The following is a 21,232-nucleotide window of genomic DNA, read 5'->3' on the forward strand; positions in this document are numbered from 1 at the left end:
ATCTTTGATTACTTAAGCTTCTAGTGGTGTAAAGTATGAGATTTGGAACCAGCTTTACTTTTTCTAATTGGTTTTTGAAAAACCCACTTTCCCCACTGATTTGAAAAGGCCTCCTTTATGAGATGCTGAGTTTCATATACAAGATTTGTGTCTGAGCTTCCGTTTCAGGGCTCCTGCTGAGGCTGGATAATCCTTTGTGACGTTTTTTGTTATCAGTTGTTCTGTTTTTGTTTTTTTACACAGATGCCTTACTCTGTTACGGAGCTGCTTGTTCCTATCACACCGTTTTATATTTACTGGTCTTCTTAGAAGTGCCTCACACATCTTGTTAAATGTATTCCTGTTGTATGACTTTTTTTTTTTTTTTTTTTTTTGCTGTTGTGAATGGGTCTGTTAGTCTCTCTTTCCCGCTTCCTCTAGCTGTTTATCATCGGCACATAGAAAGTTATTTATTTTAGTTTGTTGATTTTGTGGCTGGCATTCTTAATGAACACCTGCTGCTTTTAATACATATTCACTGGGTTTTGGAGGTTTTCCAGATACCGCTCTCTCTCTCTAAATGTGTATTTACATATATAGATGAAACCTCACAACACGTATAAATAATGTTTTGCTGCCCCTTTTCAGTATTTCTGTGACCCTGGTGTCCTTCACTGGTCCAGTGGCTTGAACTTTCACAATCGCACCAAGTAATACTAGGGGCATTGAGCATCCTGGTCGTGTTCACGGTCTCAGTGGCATATTTCTGGTTGGATCTGTGATTTGAAAGCGAGCCAGCACGTGTGTTTGAGACTATTCCTGGATCAAGAGTGTGTATTCAGATTATGAAGGCAGGAGTGAGGCAGTGAGGTGTGGACACAGACAGGGAGGCTGGAGTTCTTGGGGGTGGGGGGGATGAGCAACAGAGGCTCCCCCAAGGGTGAGGTCACCCCACGTGGTGGGTGATGCAGGCGTGATGCTTATATGGACCTCTAGGCTCAGATGCCCGCTCGGGGGCCTCAGATGTTCCTCTGTGACGGTGAGCTCTGACCTGTGTGGTTATTGTGGAGAGGGAGTGAGATCATGCATGTCAGAAGCACTTAGCCCAGTGCCTGGCACGTATTGAACACACAACAAATGTTAAGTATCATTGCTGTTACTATTCTTGTCAGTGTAATACATGATTATTGAAAGGGGGGATTTCATGATACAGGTGGTGTGCGGGAAAGATAACTTCATCAGTTGCATGTAGGATGGCTGAGAGCAGAAGCACGTTAATACATTAAAGCAGACGGACATCCCTGTGTGTTCGGCATTGTTTGGTCAGGATGTTGAGGCTGATCCCTGCCCCGCAAGGACAGCCGTGGGCCGGGCCACTGAGTCCCTGGAGTAGTGCGCCCACGGCCATGTGCTCCAGCACTGTTTCCCCGACCAGGTTATTCATGTGTGAGAATGGTTTACCTTGGAGTCGTTTACATCTCGATTTGTAACGTATATAATTAATAATTATGAAAGCAAGCACCCAGCTGGTTCATTTATTTAATAGACTTTCTCTTCAGGTCTCTAACTAAGTGATGACGTAATCATTCTTTTCACATGTGTATGTTTTTCAAGTCTCAGGGAAGCTTTGAAATACTTGCTGATTTATGGAGAGTAAAAAGTGAACCAGACTTTCTCAGAACATTTAGAAAAATTCAGACACTTAAAAGCTAAAATCAAACAATATTTGAAATGATTTATACAATTTCAGCAATAACTTTTTTCCACTTAAGCCGGCGTACAGTCTAAACAGCCCTTTGATGCTCAGTCCTTTAAATGAAAGCAGTGGAGGTCTATAAATCAAGCGATCGTTTACACTTATCTCATAACACTTTTTCTAACTCATTTTCCCTCTTAAAACTTAGTATATCCTCCAGAAATTTGAACCCGTCCTATATGGAGTTTAAATTAAAGTGAATAAGTAAATACATAAGAAGATCTTGGAGAATAATATCCGGCCTCAGCTTAGTTTAGAAGAGCAGCGTGACAGCAAGTGCTGCTGCGCGGGCTCGTTTGAAATGAGGGAACCGCTGTAGGTGGTTGGTCTTGGGGGTGAGAGAGGAACCAGCCCTGTCTGTCACTGGGGGGACCACGGCCGCTGGTCCCGGGAGGACCCACAACACTTCGTCCTGATGATTTCTGATAACCTCGTATTTGAAACAGTTCACTCGTAAGTTGCAGGCATCGCTCCTTCCCCCAACTTTCCCGATGATGAGGTCCAGTGCTAGCATGGTACGTCGTCCAGTCTGGGAAGCGACGTTGGTACGGTCCTTACTCGGTAACCTGAGTTACTTTCACATCTGCATTTGCTCATTGTGGTCACTCCTGAAATTGACTGTCGTTCATTTTCCAGGGCGGTGCGCCTCAGAACGCTTACACCTCATGAGCCTAATCTATAACCTACAGCTCCTTCTGTTCAGTTTAGAGGATGACCAGGCTTCATGATCACCCTGGAGACAGGACAGTAGAAGCAGGATCAGGAGAGACTGGCCCATCATCCGAGAGCCTGCTTTCTACTCACTAGAGTGTCGAGCATTAAATGCAGAGCGCTGCGGGGAGGGGCTCTTGATCTCTTCGTCACGTGCTTCCCTGTTGGGGGAAATCCACTATCTTAAGATCACCCATCTTAAGCTTTTTCATGTGTTGTTATATCCTTGGCATCTCTCTGTACTTACAGTAGCACTGATTTTCTTATCAGTGTCCTTGAACTGTTAACTCATTGACTTTCAAGCATTCTGACCAAACCCACAATACAAAATGCTTACGTTATATGTTTAGGTATGTAAAACTGAAACAAAAGTGCCACAGACTAAAAGTTACTCTAATTGTGTGCACTGTACTCTAGTATTTTCCCTTTTTTTAAATTTTTTAAAATGCTCATTACAACCTGCTGTATTGGTTTCACAAACCACTGTGGAAAATGGCCTCACAGTCTGAAGAACACCATGTTAACTGATCTTGTCCTGTTCTTTTGCTTACTCTACCCTTCTTTCCCAAATCAACCAGAAGACCTTTTCAGAGAGAGATGCTTTACAACTACGTCATTTAGAAATAAACCACGACTCCCATTTGATCCCAGCCCCGCCGTTTCTCCTCACGTGGTACTTCATTTGACAGACACTGTCTTTTAGGAAAGACACGTGTGTGTATAAGACAGTGTGAAAAATGACATGGTGCAGTCTGGGATGCTCTGCTGTAGAGCGGGGAGTGTTCAGGTCTGCCTCAGGGAGTACGAAATAACCTCCTTCCTGGGCTTGGTCACTTCTGATTCAGATTCTGCCCCAACTGAAGCCAGGGTAGGAGGAGGGGAAGAGGGACAAGTGACGTGTGACAGGAGGAGAGGCCTGAACTTTGTGAGCAGAGCAGGGACGTGAGCAGATATAAACAGAAGGGAAGAGTTATAGTTTCAATACAGAGGATGAGGTGGAGGGTACAGAGACTGAAGGCAGGGAGAAAAGAATCTATCCAAGTAACAGAAAACATATAAAAATGTAGTGAATTTACCATATACTTAGACACATCCATTTTTATTTGTAAAAATGATCTACTTGATCATCTTGGTAATATTTCATTCCCTCCTATCTCAGCAATGCAGTCTCAAAATCTTTTTACAAAATATATTTTTATCCAGCATTTCAGTTGTTTCATTCAGGAGGGTTGTTCGAAATACCACGTTCATCGTGCAGCAAAACTGACGTCCCTCCGTCAAGTTTCTCTTTCTTTCCTTCAGGTCTTCCTGTTATGCTTTTGTTTAATGTTATATTGGGAGATTGCCTTCATTTTTTTTTTCTTCCTCCTGTTTTTGGCTTGGTTGGTTTTAGTTTTGATTTTCATGATTATATTTTTATTGCCAGTAGCTGATGCTTCCTCTTTCTTTTTCATAGCATCTTGATCTTGTTTAATGAATGCAGCTTTTTTGGTTACAAAAATAAATGCACATAGACCCTGCCCTAAAGCTCTTACAATCCAGGCAAGAGATGATGAGTTTCTAAATCTGGGCATTGACAGTAGGCATGTATATAAGGGAAAAATTTAAGAAATGTATTGAGATAAAATTGTCAGGACTTGAGGACTGATCAGTATCTGGGGACAAGGAATCAAGGGTCAGTGCTGATTCTCAATCTCATAAAAGAGCATCTAGGAAAAACCCACAGCTAACATTCTACTCAGTGGTCAAAGACTGAGAGCTTTCCCCTAAGATAGGAGTAAGACAACATTGTCTGCCTTCTATTCAATATTGTATTATAGGTTTAAACCAGAGCAATTAGGCAAGAAAAAGAAATAAAAGACATTCAGACTGGAAAGGAGGAAGTAGAGTTTTCTCTATTGTGAGTAACATGATCTTGTACATAGAAAATCCAAAGGAATTTACAAAAATCTATTAGAGCTAAAAAACAGGTTCAGTAAGGTTGTAGGATATGAGATCAATAACAAAAATCAGCTGTATTTCTGTACTCCAGCAATAAAACCCCCAAAATTAAGAAAACAGTTCAATTTACAATAGCATCAAAAATAAACTGATTTTTAGGAATAAATTTAACAAAAAAGTTTAACACTTGTATACTAAAAACCATAAAATATCGTTGAAAGAAATTAAAGAAGACCCAAATAAATGAAAAGATGTCTTGCATTCATGGATTAGAAGACTTATCAATTAAGATGGTAACACTCTCCCAATTGACCTGCAGATTCAATACAATCACTATTGAAATCTCAGCTGCCTTTTTTTTTTTTTTTTTTTTGCTGTACGCAGGCCTCTCACTGTTGTGGCCTCTCCCGTTGCGGAGCACAGGCTTCGGACGTGCAGGCTCAGCGGCCATGGCTCATGGGCCCAGCCGCTCCGCGGCACGTGGGATCCTCCCGGACCGGGGCACGAACCCGTGTCCCCTAGCATCGGCAGGTGGACTCTCAACCACTGCGCCCCAGGGAAGCCCTCAGCTGCCTTTTTTGCAGAAACTGTCAGGCTGATTATAAGATTCATATGGAAATGCAGGGGACCCAGAGTAGCCAAAACGGTCCTGAAAAAGAAGAGAAAATTGGAGGAGTCACATTTCCTAATTTCAAAACTTGCTACAAAGCAGTAGTAATCAAGACTGGAATTTCAAGAGTAAAGTCACCAAAATGGTAATGTAGGAGATGCCAGTCTCAGTCCCCCACAGAGATCAACAGTTAGCTATCCCTGAGCAAAAACATCTCTGGGAGAGTCCTAGAGTCCACTTAAGAAATATCAGAAACAGTGAAATAAAAAGCTTAGAATAACCTCACAAGACGAGAAGGGAGCAGCTGCACGTTGCTGCATCCTGCCAGCCCCCTGCCAGCCCCACTCGACATCCAGAGGGAGCTTCCCTGCCGGACAGTGTGCACCTCACTGGGAAAGGAGGCGGGGGGAGGTGACCAGCCTCCTCAGCCTTCCAGACGCGTGCCAAGGTCCACTTCAGTTTCACCCACCCCAGATCAGCAAAGGTGAGATGTACAGAGATGGCGAGGAACCAGGAGGAGAAGCAGGGGCCGCCAACAGCAGCTGTGTCGCAGGAGTGATGGCGGATCACAGACCTGCTCTGCAGACACACCCAGCACGTTCTGCCGCCAAAGAAACCAACGTGCAGCACAGTGAAGACCCCTGTAGGTTTCACCAGTGTTCTCCCACAGGTACACATGTGCCCTGACACCTGAGTCCCTCCACTTCCTCTCTGACCCCTCCTGGTGGAGCCTGGGAACTGCACCTCAGGCCTCTGCAGCTACGTGAGTGCAAGACGCCAGCCTAGACCCCTGGGGATGACCTCCACTGCCATGTATGCCTCAGGGCTCAGTAACTGACCCCAAAGAAATGGAGATCCAGGAACTGTCCAACACAGAACTCAAAATAATTGTTCTAATGGTACTCAGAGAACTAAAAGAGAGCACAGAATAACAATGATATAGAGGAAAACAATACAAGAGCAAAATGAAAAGTTCAACAAAGAGATAGGGAACGTAACTGGAGAATTCAATAGAGAGCTTCAACAGCAGACTTGACCAAGTGGGAGAAAGAATCAACAGAAGACAGATCAATTGAAATTATCCAGTCAGAGGACCAAAAAGTAAAAAGAGTAAAAAAAAACTGAAGAAATCCTACAGACTTAATGGGACACCATCAGGAGAAGTAATGTAGTTATCATTGAAGTCCCTGAAGGAGAAGAGAGGGAGAGAAGGGGTAGAAAGCTTATTTAAAGAACTAATGGCTGAGAACGTCCCAATCCTGGGGAGTGATCTGGATATCCCAAGTTCATGAAGCTAACAGGCCACCCTGAAATTTCAATCCAAAACAATCTTCTCCAAGATACATAATAATAAAACTGTCTAAAATCAAAGACAAAAGAATTTTTAAAGCTACAAGAGAAAAAATTCTTTCATACACAGAAATCAACTCCATAAGGCTATGAGCAGTCTTCTCAGTAGAGACCTTATAGGCAAGGAGAGAATGGGATGAATATTCCAAGTGCTGAAAGAAACTGCCAACTAAGAATACTTTACCCAGCAAAGCTGTCCTTCAGAAATGATGGTGAGATGAAGACTTTCCCTAATAAACAAGAGCTGAAGGAATTCATCACCACTAACTCTGCCTTGCATCACTAAACCTGGAAGGAATTCTTCAAGCTGAACTGAAATAAGGCTAATTAGTAACATAAAAACATACAACATATTGGTAAAGACAAGCATATGATCAGGTGCAGAATACTCAATATTGTAACATGGTGTTAACTCGAGTGTAAAGGTTAGAAGACAGAAGTATTAAAAAATAGCTGTTGCGGGCTTCCCTGGTGGCGCAGTGGTTGAGAGTCCGCCTGCCGATGCAGGGGACACGGGTTCGTGCCCTGGTCTGGGAAGATCCCACATGCCGTGGAGCAGCTAAGCCCGTGAGCCATGGCCGCTGAGCCTGCGCGTCCGGAGCCTGTGCTCCGCAACGGGAGAGGCCACAGCAGTGAGAGGCCTGCATACTGAGAAAAAAAAAAACAACAAAAAAAACTGTTGCTATAGTAATTTGTTAATAGATACACTATATAAAAAGATGTGAATTCTGACATCAAAAACATATAAGAAAAGGAGTAAAAGAAGCGTAAATGTTTTTATGTGATCAAAGTTAAATTGTTCTCAGTGTAAAATAGACAGTTATATCTATAACATGTTTTATGTAGACCTTATGGTAACCATAAAGCCTAAACCTACAGTAGATTCAGAAAAGATAAAGAGAAGGAAATCAAAGTGTACCGTGTGGAAAATCATCAAGTTACAAAGGAAGTTAATCAGAAAAGGAGCAAGGAAACTACAAGTGAGCCAGAAAAACAATTAAAAGATGGCATGAAAAAGTCCTTACCAATCAGTAATTACTCTAAATGTAAATGGACTGAATGCTCCAATCAAAAGGCATAGAGTGTCTGAAGGATTAAAAAAATAAAACCCAACAATAAGCTGCCTACAAGAGACTCACTTCAGCTTTAAGGACACAGACTCAAAAGTGAAGGGATGGGAAAAGACGTTCGTTCAAATGGAAAACAAAAGAGAGTATGGGTAGCTATACTTACATCACACGGAAGAGACTCTGAGCCAAAAATGGTAACAAGAGACAAAGAAGGTTATTACATAATGATAAAGCAGTCAGTTCATCAAGAAAATATAGCAGTCATAAATATACATGCACCTAACATCAGAGCACCTAACCGTATTAAACAGATACTAACAGATCTGAAAGAAGAAACAGACAGCCTTATCATAGGGGACTTCAGTATCCCAGTCTCAGCAATGGACAGATCATTCAGACAAAATCAATGGGAAAACGCTGGACTTGAGCCATGTTTTATACAGACGGACCTGACAAACACAGAACATTCCACTGAACAGCAGCAAGGTACGCATTCTTCTCAAGTGCACGTGCAACGTTCTCCAGCATAGATGATGTGATAGGTCACAAAACAAGTCTTAGCAAATATAAGAAGACTGAAATCATACCAGCTATCTTTTCTGACCAAAATGCCATAAAGCTAGAAATCAGTAACAGGAGGAGAGCTGGAAATTACACAGATATGTGGAAATTAAACAACATACTCCTGGAAAACCAGCAGGTCAAAGAAATCAAAAGAAAAAATTTAAAATATCGTGAAACAAAAATAGAAGCAAAACATATCAAATTATGGAATGCTGCAAAAGTGGTTCTAAGTGGGAAGGTTATAGCCATAAACACCTACATTTAAGAAGAAATACCTCAAATAAACAACCTGACTATAAACCTCAAGGAACTAGAAGAAGAAGAACAAAAAAAGAAAACAAAATTAAACTCAGAGTTAGCAGAAGAAAGGAAATAACAAAGATGAGAGAGAAATAAAGAGAGACTAAAAAGACAGTAGAAAAGATCAATGAAACCAAGAGCTGGTTTTTTGAAAAGAAAAACAAAGTAGACAACTGTTAGCTACACGTAACCAAGAAAAAGCGAGAACTCAAATAATACTACAAGTGAAAGAGGAGACATTACAATTGATAATACAAAAATACAAAGGATTGTAAGAAGACTATGAACAATTAGACACAGATTGGACCACCCAGAAGAAATGGATAAATTCCTAGAAACATACAACCTATCAAAATCGAATCATGAAGAAATAGGACATCTGAACAGACCAGTTACTAGTTAGTAAGGTGATTGAATCAGGTGTCAAAATTCTCCCAACAAACAAAAGCTTAGGACCAGATGGCTTCATTGTGAATTCTGCCAAACATTTGAAGAAAAAAATACCAATCCTTCTCAAACTCTTACAAAAAAACAGAAAGGAAGGGAACACTTTGCAAATTAATTTTACAAGACCAGCATTACTCTGATGCCAAAGCCAGACAAGGACACAAGGAAGGAAAATTAGAGACCAGTGTTCCTGATGAACATAGATGCAAAAATCCTCAACAAAATATTAACAAACCAAATTCAACAGTACATTAAAAGGACCACACACCATGATCAAGGGGAATTTATTCCAGGGATGCAAGGATGGTTTAACGTCTGCAAATCAATCAGGTGTAATCACCATATCAACACAATGAAGGATAAAAAATTACATGATCATCTCAACAGGTGTGATGATTTGTGACCTTGGATAAGGCAGTGGTTTCTTAGATTTGACAGCTAAAGCACAAATCACCAAAAAAACCACAAAGATAATTTGGAATCATCAAAATTTAAAAATCTGTACTCAAAGGACAGCATCAGGAAAGGGATACAACAACTCAGAATGGAAGAATAGATATCTGATGGGTATTAATCTCCAAGAATACATAAAGAGCTCCTATAACTCAGCGATCAAAAGACAACCCCAATTAAATATGGGCAAAGGATTTCAATAGACATTTCTCCAGAGAGGATACACAGATGGCCAATGAGCACAGGAAAAGATGCTCAACAACATTAGTCCTTAAGGAAGTGCAAAATCAAAACCACAATGAGGTTTACCACTTTTTGCCCGCTGGGATGGATATAATAACAAGAGACAATAACAAGTGTTGGCAAGGATGTAGAGAAACTGGACCTTAATACACCTCTGGTGGGGATGCAAAGTGGTGCAGAAGGTTTGGAAAACAGTTTGGCCAGTGCTCAAAGTTAACACAGTTTCTGTATGACCCAGCAGCTCCACTCCTAGGTATATACTCAGTAGAAATGAAAACATATGTCTGCCCCCAAATTTGTACACTAATGTTAACAGCAGCTTTATTCATAATAGCCAAAAAGTGGAAGCAAACCACATGTACTTTAGTTGACGTTTGGATGAATGGATCTGCAGATACCGCATTTCCACGCAGTGGAATATTATTCTGCCATTAAAGGGAATGAAGTCCTGGCACATCCTACACCGTGGATGACGCCTGAAAACGGTGCGCTAAGTGAAAGAGGCCAAACACGCAGTGCCAGCTACTGTGCGGCTCCATTTATATGAAATATTCAGAACAGGCAAATCCACAGAGACAGAGAGTAGAAGGTGGTTGCCAGCGGCTGGGGGAAGGAGTGCCGAGTGAGTGCTGGCGGGTCAGGGGTTTCTTTGGGGGATGATGAAAATTTGATAGCACAGCTTTGTGAGTATACTAAAAATCACTTTAAAATGTAAATTTTATGGTGTGTGAGTTTTATCTGAATTTTTAAACAGAGCGAATGCCGGCAGCCGCCGGGGAGCAGGGCAGGGCTGTGATGGGGGACACGTAGTGGGCTGTGCTCCTTCCCGCGAGGAGGACGTTGAACTGCGAGGCCAGCCGGAGGTCAGCTAGCGCAGAAGGTGTGCTGGCTGTTGTGACGTGGAGTGAGACTTAGTACCCTAGAGATTTAGAAGGAAGTAAAAGGCCATCAGTCCATTTCAGCCTTAAACAAGCCACTGCTCACAGCTGAGCCTTTGGAAGGTCACACCTTGAACTTTCAAACTCAGGAGATGTGAGAAGAAGAAAGCCTGCCCGTAGCACCTATTATTATAGCACTGTGAAGTAATGCTAGTTGATAGTATTTTTATAGGAAAGTTGTAATAATACTTAGGTGTTGATTCTTTTTATCCAACACTTGTTTTGAGTTGCAGTAGTATGCACTGTTGGGCATTACCCAGGTTTTCCATATGTTTCAACCACAAATATAGCAGGTTTTTTTGGGGGGTTTTTTTTTGGTAAGAAATTGCTAAAAGCTGTTACGTCAGGAATTTTGGACGTTCTTCAGACGAAATAATCGGGGAGGACTGATGACATGTTGATTGAAAGCAGGCAGCCCTGGTAATTTCAGTGGATCAGTCACGAACTTTATTTCTGTCAGTTACTCTGTACAAAATGCAGGTAGTGACAAGACCTGCAGATGACATAGCATCGTGAGCCCCGGGCTGCACTTCTGTGCTGCCGCTCAAGGAACTTCTGGCAGGGGCCCAGGGCCTGCCTTACACGCGGGGCAGAGACTGCATGCTCCAAGGGGGAGCGTGTTCTTACCTCTCTATAATTCAGTCTCATCTCACCAGGAGCATCACCCTTAGTGAGACATATTTCTTCACTGCACACGTCTATCTTTTGTATTATAACACATCGTAGGCAACACAAATTAAAGTTAATAGCAGATTCTTTTTTTTTCTTGCGGTACGCGGGCCTCTCACTGTTGTGGCCTCTCCCGTTGCGGAGCACAGGCTCCGGACGCGCAGGCTCAGCGGCCGTGGCTCACGGGCCCAGCCACTCCGCGGCATGTGGGATCTTCCCGGACCGGGGCACGAACCTGTGTCCCCCTGCATCGGCAGGTGGACTCTTAACCACTGTGCCACCAGGGAAGCCCCAGATGTACTTTAATATGATGCAGAGGGATCTTTCACCGTGCGAGTTAGGAAATGAGTTTGCAAAGTAGCAGTTATTCCAACCAAGGTAGTTGGGTACATATCTTTTGTCACTTCAGAAATTGTGCCTGTGTGTGTATAGTCAGTACACTATTTTTTTTTACCTATCTGTTGATATCTTAATAATTTCAGGGATTACTGAAACTAATTACAGAAAGAGAATTGGGACTGACAGATGTCAGTTATGTCCAGATTACAGCAGTTTGGTTCTAATTGTCCTACCTTTCTACCTGCTTTCTGTGACTGTCTCTTGAGAACACCGTGCTGGTCACAGTGTTGTCCCCGACTGCAGAGGATCAGGTCTGTGGCTGATGAGTGGAGGCCCCCCCCAGGCCGGCACAGTGCGGGCCTCTTCCCTACTTGCCCTCGTGTAATCCGCACGGCAGCCCTGCCAGGCGGGCGTGGTCAAGGTGAGGGTCCGGGAGTCTCACAGTGATGAGTGCCAGGCTGGTGGCCCTTGTTAGTGTCCGCCTCCCCGGCCGCAGTGTGGCCGTGAGGGCGGCGTCTGTGAAGGCTCCCCCGGGCATGGAGAGGATGACTTCGGAGCCATCGCACCAAAGCTCCCCACCCCCGGTGGGTAAGGTGCCAGCCACCGCTGCCGGTATGGAGCTCAGGGAAGGAGGAACGGCCCCTCCAGTTTTCTCTCTGGAGACTCTGAGGGCACGATAAAACTCCTTTGGAACTGGGAGAGTATTTTGAAAATATGAAGCAAGTGTGTTTTCATCGCCCCATCCGTAGATCACCTTCCCCAGCCCGTCCACAAGGATGATCCGGGTGCTGACCAGAGAATAGAGGGGAGAGGGGTACCGTGCTGGGGGCGGCGGCCCTGAGCCCAGGACTCTGGTCTGACTCCGGGGACACACTGCGCCAGGGCCCCAACCAGCAAGAGAGGAGGGAGCTGGCAGCATAGCCTTCCCGCCGCCGTGAGGATGCGGCGGGCTGGGGGGAGACCTCGCGTGTCCCCCACTGTCGGCAGTGCCCCTTCATCACCACTGGAGGAGGCCTCGAGCTGCAGTGTCATTGGAATGGAAACAGAGGGAAGTAGGGAGGGAGCCGCACAGGTTCCTGACTGCCGGCATGCAGAGTGAGGCGGGGAAGCCGGGGCTCCAAGGGAAGCTCCCGGGTCCCGGGCCTGTTTGCTGCAGGAAGGTGCTGAGCCCTAGTTGACATCAGATGGTTGCAGGTGTCCTCCCCTCTTTGTACCTCAGCATGATCTCACAGGAGAGGGGGCTTCCGGCCTGTAGGTTGGAGACGATAGCTACTCATCTCTGAGGGTCCCTGGGAGGGGGGAAGGCGGAGCTTCAGGAGCCTCTGCTCCCACCGGTTCGATACCGGCCCCGCCCCCGGGGTGCGGTGGCCAGGGCTGCACCCCTGCTCTTGGCTCGTCTCCCTGCCGAGGAGTTCCTGTTCTGTGTTCCCTTCTTCATGCACGAGCAGAAAGTCGCATAGTCTACGAAGGACACACCCGTGGAGGCCCTGCTGCCTTTGTTGAACTGCGCAGTCATGAAGACAGTAGCAGAGTCCCTCTTCTTGGTTTTTCTTGTTTTTTTTATGTATGTATTATTGAGCCATTCTGACAGGTGTCAGGTGACATCTCATTGTGGTTTTGATTTGCATTTCCGTAATGATTAGTGATGTTGAGAATCTTCTCGTGTATTTGTTGGCCATTTGTCTCCCTTGGAAGAGAACGTCTTCAGACCCTCTGGCCCTGTATTAAGCAGGTTGTTTGCTTTGTGTTGAGTTGTATGGATTCTTTACGTATTTTAGACATTATATAATGACATCATATATCATTTGTTACATGATTTGCAAATATTTTCTCCCGTTCCACAGGTTGCCTTTTCATTTTGTTGATGGTTTCCTTTGCTTTACAGAAGCCTTTGAGTTTGATGTTGCTCAGCTTAATTTTGCTTTTGTTGCCTTTGCTTTTGGTGTCAGATTGAAAAAGTCACTGCCAAGGCTAATTCAAGGAGTGTTTTCCTATGTTTTCCTCTTGGAGTTTTATGGATGATCCATTTTTCTAGGTGTCCTTTTTGTTGGTGTCTAATTGTTCATGGTAGTCACCTATGATCCTTTGTATTTCTGTGGCATCAGTTGTAGTGTCTCCTCTTTCATTTCTAATTTTATTTGACTCCTTTGTGCATTGTTTTCTTAGTGAATTTAACTAAAAGTTTGTCTATTTTGTTTAACTTTTCAAAAAACCAGCTCTTAGTTTCACTGATCTTTTCTATCGTCTTTTTAGTCTCTATTTATTTCTGCTCTGATTGTTACTTCCTTCCTTCTGCTGACTTTGGGCTTAATTTGTTCTTCTTTTTCTAGTTCCTTGAAAAGACTAAAGCTAAACGCAGCATACTGTTGGGTCTTGTTCTTAGTTTATTCAGCCCGTCTGTGTCTTTTGATTGGCGAATTCAATCCGTTTACATTTAGAGTAATTATTGATAGGTACGGACTTACTGTTGCCGTTTTGTGAGTGTGTTTTGGTTGTTTTAGTGCCAACACCAGAGCTTCCGGATTGTGTCTTGTCCTTGTGGAGGCTCACCTTGCTCCCCTGGGCTGCCCTCCTGACCCCAGAGGCTCTCTTTTTCTGTGGAAGTCCTTATTACTTGACCACGGGTTCCTTTAAAATGAAGAATCTGCCATTTTTTCCTTGAGATGTTACAGGCAAGGGGAAAAGCAATATTAAGGAGCTTTGATTAGGAGGAAAAAACCCAGCATGTCTAGTTTCCAGTTCTGTTTATTGCTTTTCACCTAATTATCTCCTTTAATTAGATTAACGTTACCTTCCCACGTTCCATCTAATAAATGCCTTTCCATGTGGATTGGTTACATCTTTGTTCTGCTCGTGGATTTGCTTTTGATAGACACACACAGCTATTTCCGGGGGGGGGGTTAAATTTTGTTCTGCAGAGCTTTTATTTTTTTCAATATTTATATATAAATAGAATTGGTGGTTAATGTTTTGTGTTACTATTAATTGCCTAAAGAGATTTGGTCAGGTAGTTAGAAGTCATTTTTTCTCATAAGACTGGGTCTAGTCTCCTTAAAATGAGCCATAAGTCTACCATTAGCAGAGACAATGGTTTCTAGTTGTCATTGAGATCTTATGAAGTTCTCATATTGGCACTCTGGAAATTACTCAGACTTCAATGGTAACATGAAGGAGGGATTTGTGGCTGCTGCCTATTATATGCTGGAGAGCAGTGTTAACACTGTTAGGACTGGCATCGTTATGCTTCAGCCACATTCTTGCCGATGTCAGCACTGAGCCGCCCGCACGTCCCTGAGTCCTCCCCCTGGTCCAGCAGTGTCAGCATTTTAACTTAGTATAATACTCGCTCGTATATCAACTTGTACAGGGGCTTTCCTTTTTAGCTGTAAAAATAGCTATGTGGTGTGTTCTGATATGTGTTGAAGCTGACGTGATAGAAATTAATTTACAAGTTGTAGGTGTCAAATATAAACACAGGAATACGGCATGGGGATCTGCTGGGGGGATCAGGAATTTGAAATCAAGACAGTTGCAACTTTCACATTTGTAGGGAGCAGTAGGTCCCATATTAGATACTTGGGGTGTGCAGTGCAGAGCAGCAGTGAGGCAGGGGCTCTGAATTAGAAAGACAGCCGGGGGGGCTTCCCTGGTGGCACAGTGGTTGAGAGTTCGCCTGCCGATGCAGGGGACGCGGGTTCATGCCCCGGTCTGGGAAGATCCCACATGCCGCGGAGCGGCTGGGCCGTGAGCCATGGACTCTGAGCCTGCACGTCCGGAGTCTGTGCTCCGCAACGGGAGAGGCCACAGCAGTGAGAGGCCCGTGTACCGCTAAAAAAAAAAAAAAAAAAGCCGGGTCTGAATCCTGTGTGATCGTCTGTTGGTGTACAGGCTAAGTTGCTGTGACAGAGACCCCCAAATACAGTGATGTAAGTAGGATGAAGCTCCTCTCCTCCTGCCCAGCAAGGCAGCGCTGAGCAGGTAGGGCCGCTGGGCTGGCGGCTCCTCCGCATGTGGCTTCTCTGAGTCCCAGGTGTGGGTCTGGTTCTCACTTCTTTAAGGCGTAGCAGGAAGTGGAAGGAGGTCGAGGGTGTGAGCAGCTTTCTTTTGAAGCACCTGGCAAGTACGTTATCTCCATTCACATCGGGTTGCAGGAAGTAGGGGCACAGCCACCCTGAGCCCAGAGGAGGCCTGGAGAACAGTGGCCACAGGCCTTGCTCCAGCTGAGCAGCAGAGGGGCAGTTCTGTTTCTGAACGGACGAGGGGTACTGGGCAGTCTCTGCTGGCAGCCTTGATCAAATTACACTTTTGAGTCTGTTGTAAAGTGTAAGCTGTTAAAATATTTACTGAAAATTATGAAGCATTTGTAGGAATACCTTCCTCAAAAGATATCCATGAAGACACGGTTATACATTTAATAAATATAGGTGCCCTTCCATATTTTCCATTTACTTTTCTCGTTAGTATTTTTGGACACAGCTCTTGTGTTGAAATAGATAACGGTGTTAGTTTCTATCGCCGTGGGACAAATTGCCGTGCGCCTAGTGGCTACAGCAGCACACAGCTCACGGCCCCCGCGGGTCAGGAGGCCGCGGCCCGTGCTTGGGCCCCCACAAGGCTGCAGTCGGGGAGTTGGCCGGGCCCATGGCTCACCTGGGTTCTCGGCAGAATTCTTTTTTTTTTTTAAATTGTTTATTTGAATTATTTATCTTTGGCTGTGTTGGGTCTTCGTTGCTGCGTGCGGGCTTCCTCTAGTTGCGGCAAGCGGGGCTACTGTTTGCTGCACTGCACAGGCTCTAGGCACGCGGGCTTCAGTAGTTGTGGCACGTGGGCTCTAGAGCACAGGCTCAGTAGTGGTGGCACACGGGCTTACTTGCTCTGCGGCATGTGGGATCCTCCCGGACCAGGGCTCGAACCCGTGTCCCCTGCATCGGCAGGTGGATTCTTAACCACTGCGCCACCAGGGAAGTCGCTCGGCAGAATTCTTATCTGTGCACTTGTAGGATGGAGGTACCCAGCTTCTTGCTGCCTGTCAGCTGTTGGACACCCCTGGGCCCCAGAGGCCACCCCCAGATCCCACAGGGTCCCTGCTGGTGGGCTTTCCCACCAGGGCCGCTGACCTCGGGCAACAGGAGGGTTTCTGCAGCCTGGCAGACATCTCAGGTAAGTAACTCGCTGTGGCTGTGACATCCCGCCTCAGAAGCAAGGCTCTGGTCCTGCCCACACTCACGGTGAGGAGATGTCACACCGGCATCCACGGAGGCCGCCTGAGAGTGTGCCCACCACAACGGCTGTGTTTCATCTAAAATAAATTCTCAGTTTTATTCCAAACTGAGAATTCCTCTTTGTTTGGCATTGTTGTTTCATGGGTTTTGGTAAAATGTCAGTGGGGACTTTTTATTAAATTAGGAGTACTAGCCTGTGTTACTTCATGGAAAACATTAAGAAAGAGAGAACACGAACCTGAGAAGGCCGGGGCGGGGGGGGGTCTCCCACTCACTGCTGTGGTTAAGTGCCCAGGGTTGGGTGTCATAGGACATAATCCACAAGCCAGCAGCACTGTACTCAGGGAATGTGAAAAGCCCGGCGGTCCGCGCACAGAGCCTGGCCTAGCTCAGGAGGCTGCTGTCCTTTAGTCCTGTTACAGCAGCTGCACCGTGAAGCCTGTGTGGTACTGCTGGCCCGTGGCTTGTTCAGAGTCTGTGAAGCTTGACGGAGACTGAATCACACATGAGGAAACACCACACAGATGCCGTACACTTGGTGCCAAAACTAGCCTCAGAAGTCTTAACTGTCATATAATGTAGTCAAAGAATTCTTTAAAAAATAATAATAATAACAACAGCCTGAGATCCAGAGTGCGTTTGTAGCGCTGTGATGTCCTCGTGCTCGTGGTCTGGATGTTACTCCTCATCTCAGTCCAAAGTCCAGTCTGTCGGGAACACGGAGCATCCCTGGGACAGAATCCTGTAGTGTCCATCCGTCTGTCCACCTGTCCGCCCACCCATCCAGCACAGCTGCTGAGTTCCTGCTGTGCTCCAGGCCCCGTGCTGAATCTGGACACAGGCCCAGCCTCTGGACCTTGCTCTTAAGGAAATTTCAGTTCTGTGTGACCCAAACCAAGAAAGCAGTGATGTCGTTTCTGTTCTCATGTGGTGGTTTAATATTCTAGTAATAAGATTGTTTTAAAATTTTAGTTAAATGCACTTATACATGTGTAACTGGAAGTGGAGAAATGATGTGCTGCTTAAGAGGATAATAGCAGCGATTAGCTCGGTCACTCAACTTCTAACATGTAGTTATTGGGTGCTGGCTCTGCACGAGTCCCTCATCTAGGTCTGAAACTGAAACCAGGTGTAAGTAACTGGCTACTTTGCTCCTTTCCATTCCTGGGCCCGTCTCTCATTTGGACAGACGAATGTCATGGGTAAGAAGGGGGCTGTAGCAGGTAGGGATCCCCGGAGGGCCTCCTGCCCAGGATCCAGCTGGCGGCTGTGCTCACGGGGCCCCCGCCGCGCTGCCACTCCCGCTCCAAGGTTTTGTCTGAAGTGCGGATCGCTGAGGTTGTCTAACTCAGGACAGACGGATGGAGGGCTCGTGTGAGGATGGGACGGTTCCCACCTCCAGTCAGAACAAAAGAGAAAGCGCAAAGGCTTCTGAGTCCTTTGTTCTGAAGACCAGATCCTCACCTTGCGCTTCAGAGGATGGGTGAAAACTTCGGTTCATCTGGCAAAGGTCCCTTTCGGAAGAAGGAAACTCTGAGATAAAAGGAAGAGGACAGCATAATTCCAGGGCTTAAAATGAGATGCTGTCTTTTATTTTTCCAGAGGAATGAGTGAAGTGGTAACAAGGACTTAACGTTAGGCTGAATTATCAGTCCAGCTGTTTGTGGTCAGACAGCAATGGGATTGTAGGTCTTAGCGTGCCGTAAGCTTACGCTGGTGAAAGGTGTCCGGTGGTATAACTTACTTAGCGTGTCTTGAGGTGTGGAAACCTGTAATTTAAGAACAAGACAGCAAGGTGTGCGCCATGCCTGAGTAGCCCTGTCCAGGTGGGAGGCAGACGCCGTGGACTCTCTGTGTCCAGGTATCCAGGTGTGGATCCTGCCAGGCGAGCTGCCGGGCTTCGGCACCTGTGCCTGGGGGTCTGGTTACTGTGACAGCCTTGCGAGTGTACCGTCCAGCACCAGTGGTGGCCGTGTGGAGTCGGGGACCACCGCCCTGGGTTGTGGTGCCCCACCCCTGGGGTCTCGCCTTCACAGAGGGCCGGGCGAGGTGTCCCACACAGACGGAGGGACACAGCCCGCGAGCCCCCCCTTGCTTCCAGTTGCTTCCCGGTTGGAAGGGGAGGGTGGATCCCGAGGGTTCCCGTTCCCTCCGCCAGACCTCCTCCTGTTCCAGCTCTAGCTTGAGAGCTGGCCGGCCTGCCCTACACCCAGCCCAGGCCGAGCGCCCGTCGTGAGGTGCTGGACGCCACTCAGAGCGCCGGGCCCCTGTGTGCCACGTGGGGTACTCTGAGGTGTCCTCGGATCCGCCGCCCCACCGTCAGCAGGGAACTGTCTGTTCGCTTGTAGTTTGTGGCTGGATCAGTTAGGTGGAAATTGTTTATCTAGTTAAACATTTGTGGTGATGATTAAACTTTATACTTTATTTTCCAGGGGGTGAAAAGATTTATTAGATAATAATTTACCTTAGTTTAAAAACTTAGGCTTCAGTTTTTTTTCCTAACAATTTTACCGTCAGCTAAAGCACACATGAAAAGACAGCAGCGTATTGCTGCATGTCAGATTTGTTTCAGTAAAGTAAAACTTTTTAAGTCACAACCGTGTCATTTGAGGATGGCTTCTGTAATTCTGGCTTTTGTAGCAGTGGTGTCGTGACTGTGCTGTGGGCAGCTTATGCCTTTGCATTTGGATAACCCTCTTCCTACTAACCACCCAGAACCTACTTGTTTTCAGCTTGTAGGTCCAGAAAAAGAACAGTATTTGCAGGAAAAGAGTTTTCCAGTGGAAGGGTATTCTTCCCTGGGAACTCCCGTGGCCTTTTTTTACAGTAACAACGTCACTGTCCTCAAAAAGAACGGCACCCGGTGCCAGGCCAGAGCGCCCTCTCCCGACCCAGTGGCCAGGCTTCCCAGCAGGCCGGAATCATGGGACACGCGTGCTGCCCTGTTGCTGACGCTACGCTGCGTGTCTGGGCATCCTCCCTCTGTTTCTGCCAGACACGAGTCCGGGGCAGTGAACCTGTACAGAACAGTCCGGTGTCAGGGCTGGTTCTGCTGAGGCCGCCTTACTGCCCCGTCCTGGCGTGGTCTCCCCCGTCGCACGAGGACCTACATATCCAGCCCTGGCGGCCTGGGGCCGCCCCCGCAGCCTCGTTTTACCTCCGTCACCTCTAGAGGCCCGTCTCCACAAACAGCCTCATTCCGAGGTCCTGGGGGTTGGGGCTCGGCATGCGGGTTTTGAGGGGACTCACCAGTCCTCACAGTGTGCGCCACGTGGAAAGTGACCACCGTGAGGCCGGCCCCCTGGGGTGCCATGTCATGGCACGTCTGCAGCTTCCTGTGTGCCTCCCTGCGCTGGGCCCACACGGCGTCTGGACGCAGCCTCACCGCCTCCTGTGTCCTTTCTGTCCGGCAGGCCTGGCAGCTGCGCTTCAGCCACCTCGTGGGCTACGGTGCCAAATACTACTCCTACCTGGTGTCCAGGGCAGTGGCGTCCATGGTCTGGAGGGAGTGCTTTCTCCGGGATCCGTTCAACAGGTAAAGAGACGGGGGTTTCATGGCCTGCTGCGTCCCCGCAGGACACTGGGGCTGCTGCGTGCCGGGGGCCCTCCCCAGCAGGAGCCCGGGGAAGCCAGCTTCTGGTTCCACGGGTCCTTAGAAGGAGCTTCCTTGGAAAGCAAAGCACTACTGAGACCTGGTCTCACAGTCGTTCAGAGCGGTCTGCCTGCACCACACAGGTCGCACGGTCAGGAGGCCTCACTGCGCAGGTTGAGGCCCATGGCCCCTTAGATGCCGGGAGCGCCCTCGCGTTTCCCACGCAGGTTATCACGTTAGTCCCAGCAGCCCTGGCGGAGCCGGAGTTTCATAAGAGGAACCGAGGCTCAGAGGGGGTGATGCGTTCAGGGCTTCACAGCGGACCAGCTGGACTCAGATGGGAACCAGGTCTGCTGATTCCCAGGCCCTCGCCCCCCGCCCGACCCTGTAGCTCTTCATGTCGTTGGCCAAGGCTCGGGTTTTCTCGGCAGTTCATCATCGCCTTCAGTTCCAGGATCTTTTGAACTCGAGTCTGATGTAACAGAATTTTTAAACGTTTTACAGCTTGGTACCCACATGCTATTGTGACTTCAGCCCTCTGCACACTGTAGACATTTGGTCTACTTTTTAAAATTTTATTATCTTCAAAGGCTCTGAAGCCAAAATTGAGTACCATAAATCAATTCTGGGCATTATAATTCTTCACTGAAGATTTCTATAAAATCGGCAAAATACTATCTTGTTTAAAGGAATCACACTTTACTAGAAAACCACATGCTTTTAAATACATGTATTCCCCAGTATTTATATCTGTTTATGTATGCATTCTCGCCTAGACATGCAGTTGCTATACTTTTACGGCATGTAAAAAAGTAAGCTAGTAAAAATACTCAGTGGACTAGAAAATTTCTAACCTCTACCAAAAGATCCTTTTTGATCCCAGTTCTGAGAAGTCTCCCGGTTGGAAGCAGCAAAGCCGAGGCCAGGCGGGGCCTCTCAGCTGCCCTGTCCACGCCCCCTGCCTCGGGGCCTCGGGGCCTCAGTGCTCCCTTCAGGGCGGAGCCAAGACAAGCGTTCGATGTCATCCTGCTGCTGAGAGTGAAGTGCT

General features: G+C 46.6%; 1 protein-coding gene across 1 annotated transcript in view; it reads left to right on the forward strand.

Annotated features, from left to right (window-relative positions):
• The window catches only part of MIPEP (mitochondrial intermediate peptidase), a 135,012-nt gene that overhangs the window by 88,339 nt on the left and 25,441 nt on the right, over positions 1–21,232 (forward strand). The window contains exon 17 of the mRNA XM_067713715.1: positions 20,006–20,127. Coding sequence (XP_067569816.1) covers positions 20,006–20,127 — 122 coding nt within the window. The remainder of the gene's footprint in view (positions 1–20,005; positions 20,128–21,232) is intronic.

Source organism: Pseudorca crassidens, chromosome 18 (assembly GCF_039906515.1).
Source record: "Pseudorca crassidens isolate mPseCra1 chromosome 18, mPseCra1.hap1, whole genome shotgun sequence".
Lineage (NCBI taxonomy): Eukaryota > Metazoa > Chordata > Mammalia > Artiodactyla > Delphinidae > Pseudorca > Pseudorca crassidens.